General features: G+C 38.8%; 1 protein-coding gene across 1 annotated transcript in view; it reads right to left on the bottom strand.

Moving 5' to 3' along the window:
• Positions 1–17,249, bottom strand: part of LOC137295791 (ciliary rootlet coiled-coil protein 2-like) — a 205,512-nt gene that overhangs the window by 31,981 nt on the left and 156,282 nt on the right. The window contains exons 39-41 of the mRNA XM_067827340.1: positions 4,144–4,309; positions 1,382–1,503; positions 111–321 (exon numbers count right to left, since the gene is read on the bottom strand). Of these exons, the coding sequence (XP_067683441.1) occupies positions 111–321; positions 1,382–1,503; positions 4,144–4,309 (499 nt within the window). The remainder of the gene's footprint in view (positions 1–110; positions 322–1,381; positions 1,504–4,143; positions 4,310–17,249) is intronic.

Below are 17,249 nucleotides of genomic sequence, written 5' to 3'. Positions count from 1 at the left end.
AAATCTAAGATCTAATCTAGTTGGTGTTCTGTTTATGTTAATTATGGATGGTGTCCATCCATCTATATGGGACACTCTGGCTTCTCGAGTTACCACAAAGTCCAACATACCAGCTTCAAGGGCTTCTCCCTTCTCCCTGTCAAACTCCCTCTCCATTTGTCGTTCTATCTCACTAATGACTGGAATGTTAGCCGAGTCCTCTGTAGGGTCCACTTGATGGTCATCACTGACTGTAAACAAGACGGCAGTAAGATTGTCATACCATCCTTCCCTCCGTGCAAATCCTTGCATCTTCACCAGCTTCTCCAGTACATCCTCATCCTGCCAACAATCAACACATTCAACATTTATGGTATTCGTGTGCACTAAAACAAGCATTTACGTACAATGAGTGCACTAAGCAATATTCCAGTAATATGGTGTCAGTCTTTAAATAATCAAGTCTGGACCAGAAAATCAGCTCAACCACGAACCGATGAACATTTGTCAACCAAGTCAGAGACTCTGACCACCCAATCACATTAGTCACCTCTTATGACAAGTCTAGATTACAGAAGATCACCCAGATCTTCATGGGTATTAAATGGTTTCTGCAGGCATAAAAAGTTCCAAATGATACAACAGAAGACTGTGCCTAGGCATTGTTGCACATTAGCTACATTCAAAGGGAGCTGAATGTTACAAGCAGTGAGACATGAGGTAAAATTTTAATGGCTGTATACATAATAGGGTGAGCTTAATGGTCACAGTGTTCCCTTATCATAACAACATCAAAGAAGCAAACATCCTTGTAAGGTATCGCCACAGCCAATGTTTCAGACATCACCTATATTTAACTTCTGCCACACTGTCCACAACAGTAAAATATGTGTGTGAACTGACAGTGCCAGAACATATAGTCCTCACTGCCCATGACCATAGTCTCACACTGATCACTGTGATGTCATCTCCAGTCTGTTGAATCTGATAATTCAAGTCAGATAGTTACATTTTACTTGTGTTCACCTTGTTAAGAAATGGTTTTCAAGCATTAGTTTTTCTCTGCAACAGACATGGTTAATTTTGAAACATTACCACAAGATAATGTCTCAGTCCCCCATTGTTGTGACTCTTATTGTTGCTTCAGACTACTTGACATGTCCTCTTTGACAATTTCAATAAACTATGTCTCAGTTTTACAACTGTCATATTTCTGCAACACAACATATCCAAGTTCAACACAGTTTCACAAATACTCAAAACTACTGTCACCTCCTTGGCCTTCAGAGTAGAATAATTGATAAATCAGATTAACTAAAAACAATCCAGTCAATATGAAAAAGTAAAATCTGATGTATACAATGTGCTTGAATACATAAATACAAAATGTACTAATTGTTACCTTATTAGTCATCAGTGAAGCAATCACTTGAGCATCCCTAGTTTGTTTCTGCTGCAAGTCAGTAAGAAGCTGGACATCAAGTTGGTCATCTGAGGGCTTGTCCTGAGCAAGTCTTCTCTCCACTGAATGGCAAACATCCAAAAGGAAATGTGCTAACATATATTTTGTGTCATCTTGGGCCAGCAGGTCTGTTGTCAATATCTATCACCTGGCTTGGCCAATACACACAAACAGTATCACTCACTGTATTTTTCAAATAGTGCATGTTTCTCATTTCTGAATTTGAATATAATTTCTGAATTTGAAACAAAACCCTTTGCTCATTTGCATGAGGCAATAATACATCCTTGATAATCTCAAGGTCATACCTTCCAAAAATCTCCACTATACACCAGATGCATCTGTAGGTCGGCCCAAACATTTTATTATTTCCCTTTACTCGCTCTCCATTCTCACAGTATCCAATCAGATAAGCTGCAGTTGCAGTCGAGCTTGCCAGCATTAATAAAGACAGCAATCGCAGAGAGAATGAAAGGTTTGTTCACAGTGTGATTAAGATTGGGGGGTGGGGGTGGGGGGTGGGAAATCATACAAATTTACAGGTCTGAAATTTTAAGAGAGAACTCTTTCTACCTCTGCAAGTTTAATTGGTAGATAATTTAAGAAGTGAGTTGCATTTGGTTTGGCAGGGTGTGGAGTCATCCCACAGATGACATCCCTACCATGTAAGCTTGCCGGCTTGGGTCATGTGGACAAGGCATCCAACTTCAGAACAAAAGGTCCGTCATTCAAATCCCAGCATGGGATTCAGGAATTGTGTGGCCACTACATTGACTGTAAGTTTATTTATTACTTTATCTAGAATCTTAAGCTTGGTTATTATGTATTTTAGCATTGTTGTATATATGTAGCATTTTAGTTAGCAGTAAGATACTCTTTATTCAACTTACTTGTGTATGTAACAGAGATATATGTACATGTAAATGGGTTAGAGTGAGTGAGTGAGTGAGTTAAAATTTAATGTCACATCGGCAATATTTCAGCCATATCGTGACGGGAACGGAACATTAAAATGGAATATATGAGTATTATAACAATCAGTCGACGAAGGACAGTAAAACAACTAGAACATCACAGAAATGAATGTAAAACTAGTAGCTATGCCTAAAACAATTTATCTATAGAGGACAATACAATATAAAACCGGGCTATAGATTGCCAACAACTGAAGGTAGATCACCATACTAGGGACCATGGGGACTTACAGTACTTTTGCTACCTGCATGGACCCTAGCTGGATTTACATCATCCCCTCAGCCGTCAGCAATTTCGGAAATCTAGCCATACAATAAAAATACACTTATACTACCATTAAAAACATGGAAATTTAGAATTTACTTTGCATGTTTGTGGACTTACGTACCCTCTCAGGAGGACAATAATTTTACAATACTTCAACCCCCTTTGAGGGTACAGCCACCAACAATTCAAGTTACTAATTCAAACTACCATTCATTAAAATACATCTATTTACAGAAACATATTATTCAAAATTCAACCAAAAAATCAATTAGAAGTATTAGAAGTATTCTATGTATCATGTATGTATGTATTCTATTGTTGATGTGAATAATGTAATTTGTACATGCTTGTGTATCATAACTGTTATACTATATGTATATAGTATCACTGTACACTGTACTGAGGTATTCCAGCCTGCGTCCCTGAGATGAGATATATAGAAGATACTAAATGACCTTCCGTGTAATACCATTTTTATTAAACGAGTGAAAAGCAAGTTAGATGCTAAATCTTAACAAGTTTAATAAAAATGGTATTAAATGGAAGGTCGTTTAGTAGAGAGTTTAGTATTGTGTTTATTACTCGCGAACATAAATTGACAGAACCTGCGGGGAAATTGCCTACAGTGTGAGGACTCTCAGCTTTCCGTGAGTCAAGCAAGGCCTCGTAAAATTGCGACAGCAACATTAGCATTGTGACGTCACAACTTTGAACCATTTTGACGTCATACATCAAGCGGTATTACACTAGTGTAATACTGATGTAAAAATATAACACTGCAGTATTTTCAACAGGCAGGTACTAATTTTATATATAACTGCATGTGCATGATCTGTATATAAAGTGTAACCTGTTTTATCTAAAGGGATTTGTAAAGTATATAGAAATGAACGGCAAATCTTAGAAGTATTATAAGTAATATCAGTATCTTGTGTCTGTGTACTACCATGATGTTCATGAGTGAATTGTGCATGTGCTAGGGCAGAAATGGGCCACCATTGATCCAATAAACCTCACAAACACTACAAGTACTCCGTCGTTTGTTGAGAGCATTAGTACTGCTGTTACATTAGTATGTTCAACTTGCTAGTGTAGGTACTTAAAGTATGGAGCCATGCATCCAGGGCATAGTGGATATTATCGAGGATGGAGGCAATGAGCTATTGCATGCAAATATACACAATAAAGTAGACTGTCATACTAATCACACATACTTTTAATAATCCATAAACGACAATGTCCTTTGAAGTGGTTTGGCAATAGGAACTGAGACAGAACTTCTTTGCCATAGATAGAAGCTTCCATGGCAACCCAGTGGTCACTTCAGTGGTATTGATCAGATTCATGCTAATGTAACTTAGAGTTGTCATGGTAGAAGGTACGTAATATCTGTACTAATGCAATGTGAGTAGAAGTAGTATCCCTGAGTGTACTGCACGTGAGTAATCTCAGTTACAGACCTTCTAGTCTGTATATCAGGGCCTTCTTCAGGACCTGGAACTGTTCAAATCTTCTTTTAGCTGTGTCCAGTGGTGTGGACTGGCCTTCACTTAGTACTGCTTGACGGCTTTTGTTCAGCCACTTGCTGTGTTCTTGCTGGAGACTAGCTAATTGCTTTTTCAGCTCCTGGAATAAATAAGTCACAAACCATGGCTTCAAATATTGACCAAACCCATCTAGGGGGTAGTAGCAAGATACTGAGTGGGTCCTTACTTTGTGAGTGAGTGAGTGAGTGAGTGAGTGAGTGAGTTAAAATTTAATGTCACATCGGCAATATTTCAGCCATATCGTGACAGGAACGGAACATTAAAATGGAATATATGAGTATTATAACAATCAGTCGACGAAGGACAGTAAAACAACTAGAACATCACAGAAATGAATGTAAAACTAGTAGCTATGCCTAAAACAATTTATCTATAGAGGACAATACAATATAAAACCGGGCTATAGATTGCCAACAACTGAAGGTAGATCACCATACTAGGGACCATGGGGACTTACAGTACTTTTGCTACCTGCATGGACCCTAGCTGGATTTACATCATCCCCTCAGCCGTCAGCAATTTCGGAAATCTAGCCATACAATAAAAATACACTTATACTACCATTAAAAACATGGAAATTTAGAATTTACTTTGTATGTTTGTGGACTTACGTACCCTCTCAGGAGGACAATAATTTTACAATACTTCAACCCCCTTTGAGGGTACAGCCACCAACAATTCAAGTTACTAATTCAAACTACCATTCATTAAAATACATCTATTTACAGAAACATATTATTCAAAATTCAACCAAAAAATCAATTTCTTTTGAAAAACCTATAATTAAATGAGAATTAACGCTGGTAAAAAGATCCTTAATTGTTTTAACTGTAAAATACTTATCCCTTGTGATGGAGAATTCAACACAGTCAAGCAGAATATGCTTGACCGTGACTCTCTCATCACAAGGGATACAAAATGGAGGATCTTCACCTTTTAACAGGTACGCATGAGTGTATCTAGTGTGGCCAACACGACATCGTCGCAAAATAACCTCTTCAAATCTGGACTGACAACCCAAGTGGGTATAACCAATGTAAGGTTTTGTCTCATGTAATTTATTGATACCCACTTGGGTGTCCCACTTCTTTTGCATCAGATCACGGATATAAGATCTAATGGTGGCTTTGTAATCACTATAAGGAATAAGAAGTGGTGTCACAGATTTGTTGAGTGCTGCTTTAGCAGCAAGGTCAGCCAGTGTGTTACCAGAAATGCCTACATGGCTGGGTAACCAACAAAAGACGATGTCGTATTGGCCAGTAGCAAGATCATTATACAATTCAATAATTTCTATTAAAAGTGGATGTTTGCAAGAAATATTTTTAATAGCCTGAAGGCAAGAAAGAGAATCGGAATAGATTATATATTGTTTACGTTTCGGGTGTCTTTGAATATATTTGAGAGCTGTTAATATGGCGTTAGCTTCAGCTGTAAAAATAGAACTATTATCTGGTAATCTAGAAGATATTGTTCTGGATCCAATGACAGTGGCACAAGCCACTGCGCCACCGTCCTTGGACCCATCTGTAAATAAGGGTTTGTAATATATTTATGCTTTAATTGATGATATTCTTGTTTATATTGTAAGTCATTTGTTTCTGATTTTTTAAAAAATGTTAATGTTAGGTCAACTTGTGGCCTAACCAACTGCCAAGGAGGAGAAGAAAGAAGATGGGAAGGCGATATACTTTCCAGCTCAATACCGGCAGAAGAAATAAATGGTTTAATTCTGTGCCCAAGAGGTGGAACAAGAGAAGACTTTTTGTTATACAAATCCTCATAAAAGGGATTGAACACACAGTTATAGGCAGGGTTAGATTCATTAGAATATAATTTAGTAATGTATTGTAAAGACAATTTTATACGACGTTGAGTAAGAGATGGTTCATCGGCCTCAACGTAGAGACTATCAACAGGTGAAGTTCTGAAAGACCCAAGGCAAAGTCTTAAGCCTTGATGGTGGACAGAATCAAGAAGTTTAAGGTTGCTGTTGCAGGCTCCACCATATACGATGGAACCATAATCGAGTTTCGAACGTATGAGTGATCGATACAGGTGTAAGAGGGTTGCTTGATCCCCTCCCCACTTTGAGTTGGAAACAACTTTCAACAAGTCAAGAGCCTTCAAGCATTTAGTTTTAAGGGACTTGATATGAGGCAGAAATGTTAAATGGGAGTCAAAGATTAGGCCCAAGAACTTGGCCTCCTTTACAACTTTGATGGGAGTGCCATCTAGAGATAGTTCAGGGTCCTTATGTGGTTTATATTTTCTGCAAAAATGTATACAGTTAGTTTTGGATTTAGAAAATTTAAAGCCGTTTTCAAGACACCATTTATTTATTTTGTTTAAACACAACTGCAGTTGTCGTTCAATAGTATGCATATTTTTCCCACGACAAGAAATATTAAAATCATCCACAAATAACGATCCATCAATTGAATCGTTTAAAACTTTTGATAAACTGTTTATCTTTATGCTAAAAAGTGTGACAGACAAAATACTGCCTTGTGGAACACCCTGATCCTGATTGTAATGATCAGACAGGGTAGAACCTGAATCTTGAACTTGAAACTGTCTGTCCTTTAAAAAATTTGCTATAAATTGAGGTAAACGACCTCGCAAGCCGTAGTCATGTAGGTCTCTTAAAATACCATATTTCCAGGTTGTGTCATATGCTTTTTCTAAATCAAAAAAGATAGACACAGCATGTTGTTTATTAATTAGTGCATTTTTAACAAATGATTCTAAACGCACTAAGTGATCGACAGTACTTCTGTTTTTACGGAAACCACACTGTATATCAGTTATAAGGTTATTTGTTTCCAAGTACCAAACTAGTCGATTGTTTATCATGCGTTCCATGGTCTTGCAAACACAGCTAGTTAATGAAATCGGACGATAATTGGATGGATCCGTATGATCACGTCCAGGTTTAGGTATGGGTACTACTATGGCATCACGCCATGAGGGAGGAAAGTTACCCGATGTCCAAATATCATCAAAAATATTGAGAAGAGTTTCTAGGCAGGATTCTGGTAAGTGCTTCAGGAGTTGATAATGTATGTTATCAGCTCCAGTAGCAGTGTCATGAGCTTGATCAAGAGCAGTATGGAGTTCATGAATAGAAAACGTTTCATTATAATCTTCCCCATTATCAGAATTGAAATTAATAGTTTTCTTTTCTTGTTGTTTTTTATATTGCTGGAATTTTGGTACATAATTTGAAGAGGAAGAGTGTTTAGCAAGGGTTTCACCTAGTTTATTAGCAATATCTGTTTTATCAGTAAGCAATTGATCTCCATGTTTGAGATGATGGACAGTAGATTTAGTACCTTTACCTTTGATTTTCTGGACCATGTTCCATACCTTGGACATGGGTGTCCGAGAATTTATTTTGGACACATAATTTTGCCAAGATTGGCGTTTATTTTGTTTAAAAGTACGCCGCGCTTTAGCATTTAAAATTTTAAATTTATTTAAATTATGTACCATAGGATGGCGACGGAAATAATGTTCTGCCTTTTTCCTTGCCTTCCTAGCTTGTTTGCACTCATCGTTGAACCATGGTTTTCTTATGTGTGGAACTACAGAGGAATTTGGTATACACTCATCAGCTATGGAATTCAGTTCATCAGTAAAACATTTAATAGCATCAGGAACGTCAATAAAAAGTTCGGGTTTAAGTTTTTCAGCACACAGTGTTTCATATAAAGTCCAGTTAGCCTTTGTAAAATTCCGCCTTGATGATGGAGGAACATCAGATGGAGTTACAGCTTTTAATATAGTAGGAAAATGGTCACTTCCACAGAGGTCATCGTGGACTGACCATTCAAATTCATTTAATAGTTCTGAATTTGTAAGTGACAAGTCGAGAGCAGAATAAGTCCCTGTACCAGGGTGTAAATATGTGTTGGAACCATCATTATAAATACATAAATCATTGTCAGAACAAAAGTCCTCCAACAATTTACCTCTAGTGTTTGTATTTACACTACCCCAGAGTGGGTTGTGGCCATTTAAATCTCCCATTATAATACAGGGCTTCGGGAGCTGATCATATAGAGCTTGAAGATCGGTTTTGGCAAAAGCCGAAGATGGTGAAATATAAAGAGAGCATAGCGTAAACGCTACATGTAAAATAATTCTCACTGCAACAGCCTGCATATTAGTATTAAGTGAAACAGGGCTTTGAATAACATTTTGTTTGACTAGAATGGATGATCCGCCAGTGGCCCTATCACCCAGAGGTGAAAAACAATGATATGCATTAAAATGGCGAGGGTCAAATGCATCTGTTTGTTTTAAATATGTCTCTTGGAGACATAACGCTGAAGGTGTGAAATCTTGGACTAATAGCTGTAATTCATGTAAATTAGTCCTCAAACCTCTGCAGTTCCATTGTACAATATTATTGGAATAAACTATCTTTTGGGGGGATTTTTTTGGGATCTACCCCGCACTCTTTTGGAGGGCGACAAGCTATGTGCCCTAGAATGGACGTTTTCAGAAACGTCCATATCTTCAAGAGACCCATATTTATTAAACAATTGAATTTTATTTTGTGACCCCTTAGGAGCTCTGCCACTTTGTTGTTTTGAAGCATCAGACTTAGGTTTGGGTTTAGTTTTAACAATTTGTTGTCTATCAGCTGTTGAATGAGACTCAGAGCGTGACTGTGAAGATGACTTATGATCAGAGGACTTTGATGTAGTAGGAAGTGATTCCTCAGTCTGGGATGATATAGCAGGGTATAAAACCTGTGGGGAGTCGGAACTGACCCAAGTCAAGGTAGTTTGGCATCCTGTGGATGATTTTGTTATTTTAGAGCTGGATTCAGATGATGATTTTGCTACTGTAGTGTAGCAGGGTGGTGGATATAACCACAGGTTGTATCCACAGAAATACCATCCTCTCATAATTCCCCCCCCACAGTTTCATCATATCCATAAATTATGTATATATATTGTCATACATATTGTCATTGTCATCATTCTGTTTTATGTTGTCCTTGTCTACAGTTGAATGTCAGCCACTAACATCTACAATCTTCAATACCCTTGGCAGCCTCTGATGTCTCCAGCTTCACCTGGACTTCCCCTTCTCTATTTTTAGAAACTTCCACCACCTTTCTATCATCTGACTTCCTTTGACACCTGTCAGATGCTACCTGTCTTTTGATTGGCCTTTTGATCTTCTTGTCTAACTTCCTTCCTCACCTGCCCTCCTCATGCATTCTGCATGAACTCTTACAGGAGGGAGGTTCTCTCTTTCAGGTGAGGAAGATTTCAGTATTCTTATCTCTGTATACTTTGTTCTGCAAACAAACATTATTTAGTAAAAGGGTATCTCACTGCTTCATAATTGTAAAAACATATTTAATTACAATATTATTTCATTCATTTTCTAAATATTTGCCAGCTGTTGTAACTCTGACTGAGCACATGGTCTTCAACCATGTGCTTCACCAGTTTTTAAAATTATTTGGCTTAAATGATGCATTCTGCATAAACTCTTACAGGAGGGAGGTTCTCTCTTTCAGCCTTCCTCCCAACTTTGACACTGCAATAAATTTCATCACTCATCTAGAACTGTGCTTGTTGTGACTAGCAGCCCAGTGGCAGGACATTATATACCACACCCTGCTACAGTAGCATAACTTTCTAGAAGGTCAGATCTCTTCACCAGTTTCTTTGCCTCAGAAAAAGAGATATTTTGGGTGAACTTTATTTTGTTAATCGCCATTTGCTCTTTCCATATTGGACACTGTTTTGACGAAGATGAATGGTCGCCAGAGCAGTTAGTGCATTTTTTAAAGTCACTGTCACAATCTTCTGTTGTGTGTGTCTTCTCACCACAGTGAGCACACACAACAGACAATGTGCAGGTAGATACACCGTGTCCATATTTCTGACATTTAAAACACCTGAGCGGGTTGGGGATGTAGGTTTCAACTTGGATATTGCAGTAACCCGCCTTTACTGATTTGGGAGCATTTGGCAATGAAAAAGAAAACAGATAGGTATTTGTTTGGATTGTTTCATTGTTTTTTCGGGTGGAAAAGCGCTTCACATACAGCACACCTTGATCCTTCATTTCGCATGCTATATCAAGCTCAGACATGTCAGCAAACAACCGATCACGATCTCTGACGATACCTTTACTTGTGTTCAAGGTCTTGTGAGCAGAGACCGTGACCGGAATGCCCACAAAAGATTCAATGTTCATCAGATTGGTTGTCTGCTGTTTCTTGCCACACTCTATTAGCAATGCACCCGAACGCAAGCGTCTAATGTTCTTGACATCCCCAGCAATACCTTGAATGCCCTTAGATACTGCGAAAGGGTTCAACTTCAATGGTGTCTTGTCCGGAGTCTCAATAACGAGGAAACGTGGCCAATACTCAATCGATAGAGACGGTCTATGAGAAGTATCAACGGGATCAATTTCAAGTGGACGTTTGGTTTTTTTGGGGGGTATTTCATAAGCCATGATTGGTGTCATATGATTCATCATCCGAGCTCCCCACCCACCACGGAGTATCACAAGGACAATGCTAAAGCAAGCGGGCCTCCAGCTTGCAGCACCAAGGATACCTGGATGATATACTCCAGCAGAAGAATTAAGAGATTAATAATTCTACCAGATTGGCCCATGAGCCACCGCCTTCTGGCATAGGACTCTAGGCAAATTACAGAACAACATACTTCAAATTCAAAATGTTTTTAGATTATAAAGCCAAGTCCAAATTTCCAACGATTCCAAATGATATATGTGCATTGATAAATATAATAATGCCCCATGCACAGGGCTTGGCATGACCAGCCGATTGGTCGAACCGGGCCTATTCGACCACCCGTCTAGGCGAAGTCAGGGCCAAAGTGGTGTATTGAGCAAAAGGAACACGGTTGCAAGCTCCTATTGCTCTCAACCACCAGGATCCCCTCCTCCGCCGACACAGGGCTGCAACCCACGCCAAACGGGTTGGTGGACCAAATATCCCCCCGGGTCCACTACGGGGATGTCAGCGAGCTCTTGGCGTTACCCAGCACCCACCACGAGGAGGTGGCTCGCCACGGGTGCCCCTTACTTTGTGTTGAAGCTACACAAAAACAAAGGTGGATACTTGGGGCTGGAGAGAGAGAAGGAAAGTCATAAATGACCAGGAGTGTATAAGATTAAATACATATCAATGGCTCCCACTGGACCTACCTATCCCTTATCGACCTCAACACAATGGCTCCTACTGGGACTACTTCATCCCTTGGATCCACCAGTACAATACACTACAGCCTAAGAGTTCATTGCCCTTACACATGTGCGCAACGCGTGACACAAACCATCTGAGTGGTGTGGGTCACTCATATGCAACCCATTGACCACACGTGTGAGACCCGTATGACAAACAGGGAACAAACTTTTGGCCAAAGAAGGATCCATCTAAGATATATTTGACCTCTGTTTCAACCTCTTCTGACATGGATTTCTTGTCATTGAAAGGTTTGTGTAAATTCACATTAAAGAAAAGAATTGTGACACGACATCAAGTGAGTTTGTACATGAGTAGATGCATTGTTTTTAATGGATTATAATTACTTTATGATGGCTTCGATCATCTTGTATCAACTCTGTGGCCTTGACGCTTGGAAGAACAGCATGTATGTGATTTTAGTAATTACCTACTATAGGTAGAGACTGATACACATCACCCTGCAGTCATGTGTGAGATGGCCATTGGCATAAAGGCTGCCGGGAGAGGGAAAAAATTATCATTGACTGCGGAATTTAAAACATAACAGTAGTTACGTTTGTGCTGGTCTGTTGAATATGACACCAGTGCTACTGTCAACATAATGTCTATTCAACTGATGCAAAATTATTTGGACATTTACAGTATGCACATATGTAAACCCTAGTATGAAATATTGCACTTTTGATTTGTGTTACCACAAATTATACCCGATATAAATTCATTCATTGAATGATGACAAATAACATGTGTAGGTTTGTACCATCAAACGTAAGTTACAACAAGGAAGATGTAATCTATGTGTCGCCTTTAGCCTGAAAACACTTATGGGCCAAAACTGTTTCGAACCTCGTTGTTACATAGAAATACACATAGGTGTTTGCTGTGTACTTGGGTAAATGGGTATAATCAGTTTTTGTACGTAAGAACATTTTCAGATTTCTGTACCAATGGCAAAGTCGTTGTTATTAGTTTAGGAATTCAGATAAATCAACTGTGTGTTTTTTTCATCATAGATAATAAACCAGGGTCGTAGCTACCAAAATTTAAATATAATGTTCGCTATGACAGCTGGGAACAGAAATACGATCAAATTGATTCAGGTACTATACCATCAGAAAAAAAACTACACCGCAGGGATATTTTGTTACAATCGGACAAGGAATACCATGGATATTTTTAATAATGGCATGTGATGAGCATCCAGCCTCCTCACTTTATAAGGTGAAGAAATTCTGCTAATGTGAACAGAAGCCCAGCCTTCACTGTCGAGGGAACGGGTGCTGACTAATTTGCTGCTTGGTTTCGTATTTGGACCATTAGTGAGAAATATTATTCGCTCCGCATCAGTGCCCCTTTAATATTTACTCCAACCAGCCCTTGAAAAACAAAACTGGAATCATCTCTACCCTCACCAGACAGGCCATAAACCTTGCCTCCAACAGTCCTACTGCAGAAATAGAGCACCTTTGCCATGCTTTCACCAATTTCAACTGTTACCTGCCAAGGTTAGTTGGTAAAATTATCAGATCCACACTCCACCCAACAAGAAAAGAGGCCACCAACAAACCTGAACCAGCACCTATCCGCATCTCTTTGCCCTTCAATAGAAAAACCTCCTACCATATCAACCATCTCTTAAAGTAAAAAGCAGGCATCAAAACCTACTTTACCAGCTCTACTTCACTGAAAATCCTGCTGAAAACTAAAAGCAAGAACACCTCTAAACAACATTAGCTACTGAAAGGTGTCGTCTACAACATCAGCTGCGACTGTGGCAAAGTGTATGTAGGTGAAACCTCCCGGCCCATAAACATCAGAATCAAAGAACACTTATCATCTACTACTAAATCAGATAAAAAATCAGCAATACCTGACCACATCATCAAATGTCCCAATCACAGCATAATTGTGAATTGTAAAGCCAGAAGGACTTCACCCAGAGAAAACTGGCAGAAGCAGTTCAAATCCGGAGATACAAGTCCTCAATCAACAGAGATCAGGGATATCTCATCCGAACTGCATACAATGAACTGATATAACTAACAGATCAGAGCTCACCAACCATCATTACTAATTAACCTATCAACTATGTATACTTTGTTTCGGCTACAGTCACCATTGGCTTCCTCTTATTGTCAGATCATTACCACCATCCATTGTTGTTGTTGTTAATCCCCCCTTTGATTCATACCTACATGTTGTTATTGCTTTTTCCCTGTTCATATATATAAGTCTGTTCTGTGATGTATTACTCCACTGAAGCTTGACAACAGTATAAGGATCCATACCAAAATGTCGCATCATATGTAATAAAGAAGTTGTTATCCATGAAGAATCTTACTCTCTTATTACTTTGCCAATGCTAGAAAAATCTGAAACTTTATCAGAGGAAAGCAAGTACATACAGTTTTGAATGTACATGTAAGTACACCTGCTTATATGTATTTTTGTTATTCAACAATAAGTTGTGCTCGTTTCCTCAAAACAGTGTCGGTCCACATTTTTGTTTGGGCAATTAAAAATACATTGTACATGCAGTAGAGTGAGTACAGCTCCCTGGCTGTAAGCTGTGTTTGGTGGTATAAACCTACACATGTTATTTGTCATCATTCACTTGATGGCCAATCAATGAATGTATAACTGATGTAATTTATGGTAACACTGACAAAGGTTCCCATTTCGCATTTCTCTTGTCTGGAGTAAATACTCAACATTATTAATTAAGGTCTGACATGTCCCATGTATTACATGTTATGTAATATACACAGGAAAGTGCAGCTAGACACAAAAACTAACACAAACATCGATGAAAGAATTGACCGGTAACACGCTGATTGACATATAACTTTCATCTTAGCCAGCAGGGCCCCGTTTCACAAAACTCTCGTAAGCCTAAGGTCTCGTAACTTTTCTCGTAGCCTTTGCACCTCCTATGTTACAGTATACTGGGTACAAATGCTACGAGAAAAGTTACGAGACCTTAGGCTTACGAGAGCTTTGTGAAATGGGGCCCAGATTTGACAAGATTTAGTGTTTATGTATGTAAAGTTTTAATCCATACTGAATACACCCTGTCATGCCTCTGTAAAAGCAACATACTTCTTTAAAAACACTAACCACCAATAAGTATTTCTCAATATTGGCTAATTAAATTGCTTTTGTTAATACTGGAGTGCAGGTGTGTTATCTTGGGGGCGATTAATGAGACTATACACCAATGTGAAATACCTAATCGAAATCTCCCTTTTTCACATATTAAACTGTAAAAATGCACAAGTTTTGAGGTTAAAATGTAGCGCTTTGTGTAAATTTCCACTTGAATCAGAGGGAGGTAACTTTAATTCTTTGTTTATAAAGCAGAATACTAACCTAAAACTATTTGTTCATATCTGGAAAAAACGCATTCTATGGATCACTTTCCATATCACAATTTCTCAAAAAGTGACCTCGAATTTCTGCTTATTACGGAAACACCCAACAGTTAATGAGCAGAAGTGGTATCATGCGACATGACGGCAAACGTGGCTATTCTGGTGGCTTCTTCTTTGGTTATATTTGACAACATGACAATGGCCATGGATTCTTAAGCTGTAATATATGTTCCCGAAGTCCTGTTTTACTTGGAAGTTAGACCGCAACAATACAAGCTGATTTTACATCGTGCAGGAGAAATGCCCAGTGGAGATGAAGAAGGAGAATCAATTGAAACGGAGGCACCAATTTGATTCAATTCAAATCACTTTATTTATTTGGTAGTTTGGCCTTGTGACCCAAAGTACAATTGATTCTGACGACACAGCCTTAACATGTGACAGGAAGAACATATGTATATCTTCACGAAAAGGAAAACACATGTTTGATGAAAATTGCGACAGAAGTTATGGTTTGGGTTTTTTTTGTACCGAGGACAGACAGATTTTTGAAAACGATACTATGTAATTATTTTGTGTTCCGAGATGCGCATACCTTTCACATACAAATAATACATGGTACTCATCTTCGAGAACTCCTAGATTACAACATACATACATAGTGCATACAGGAATGCTTTCACTAGTACAATGTTTTTTCTCAATAAATTAACTTTAAACAAATGCAGGGCAATACGTAATTGACGGAATGCACGAGTCAAGGTGTTATCACTTAGTGCTGTATGTAAGGTATATTTCAGGCTGTAATAATGATTTGAAGATCGAGTAATTCCTTAAAATTGTGGATGTACAAAGCAAGTCATGCCAAATCTGGGACTATATGTACAAATTTGTATTTTTCTTGTATCTTGCTCTATCCAAACATATGAAACACCAGTTGGAAAATATAAGTGACGGACATCTGAAACCCGTGTATGCTTACCATTTTTGTCAAGTTTTTATAGGAATAGATAACACTGGTGAAGAAGGCGATGTGATTCTATTCTTAATATTTTAACCAAAGGCATGATACAACTACTGTAGCACAGATATTTGTTGAGTATAGAGGGCTAACAATTATAATAAATGTATTTATACAAGAATAACTGCTTTTACAAGATAAATGCATTTTGCTAAAATCTAAGTATTTTAGATATCAAAATACTTACTTTACCATAGGACTATACATATTACCTCAAACTTCGCCTAAATGAGATCACAGTGTTGATGATTCACCAAAATGAGATCAGACAGTGTTTGATTCGCCATTCCCATGAATTGCTGCCTCATGTATCGACAAATGTATAGGCATGGAAGTGCCGTGATCTCCTGAACTGCACAAGCACAGACCTTTAAAAATTCACTTTTACTGTAGAAAACTGGTCCAATGAGCCCAGAGAGGGGAGAAGCATCCAGCGTTGGGATGGAAATCACCATCCTATGGTAAGATAAGTATTTAGATTTTAACAAATTTTTAACTTAGCTTACCATAGGACTATGCATATGGCTTCCAGAGGACCAAACCAACTGACTTCAGCACATATTATGCGGTCTTGAGAAACTACTACAGTCAGGCACAGGAACAAACCCTGTAACAAGAGAGACAGATAGGAACTCAAAGTACTCAATGGAGCCAATCATAGCACAATATGAAAGAGAACCATGAGACCTAATGGTAAGTATAAGTAGTTACCTAATGACTGGCAGGCCCAGTGAGTTTTGGGCAACCACTTAATGACCAAAGGACTGTAGGCCCTCCACGTCTTCCAGTGCCAAGTCTCGTCAGTGGTAGCTGGCAAAAACCGTACAACCTCCAAGAACAACCCTCCATGTTAGCTGGGACAGTACAGTTCCTATGGAGAGCCATGGTGGAAGCCAGTGCTCTAATCTCATGAGGGTTGTGAGCCATAGGATGAGGTAAACCTTGATCATCGCAGACGGCCAAAATCGTAGATCGCAACCATAAGGGAATGGTATTCCTGTTTACCTCACCCTTGCACGCAGAGGAGAGGGATGAATAATCTCTTCCGACTCCATCTCCTAGGAGCTGCTTTGGTGATGTAGAGTTTTAAAGCACAAACAGGGCAGAGCAATTTTTCCTCAACATCATCTGGCGCCAAGATCCTTGAAAGAGGAGGAATGGAGAACATCCTATCAGGCTGACCTGGCAACTGATTCTTCTCTATACAGTCCCACAGTAAGCCTAAATGAACATGTGCATAGCGGGACTGTTCAAATCATATCCAAGTGACATCCAATGCTGGAGGGCGAAATCTGATCTTCTGATCCTCCAGCTTGAAAGCCTGCAGCATAGCTGTAAGTTCTGGAAATTTAGAGACTTGCCTCTCACATTTGAC

Source organism: Haliotis asinina, chromosome 9, assembly GCF_037392515.1.
Source record: "Haliotis asinina isolate JCU_RB_2024 chromosome 9, JCU_Hal_asi_v2, whole genome shotgun sequence".
Lineage (NCBI taxonomy): Eukaryota > Metazoa > Mollusca > Gastropoda > Lepetellida > Haliotidae > Haliotis > Haliotis asinina.
Note: the sequence above shows the minus strand (reverse complement) of the source record. Positions and strands in the feature narration are given on the sequence as shown.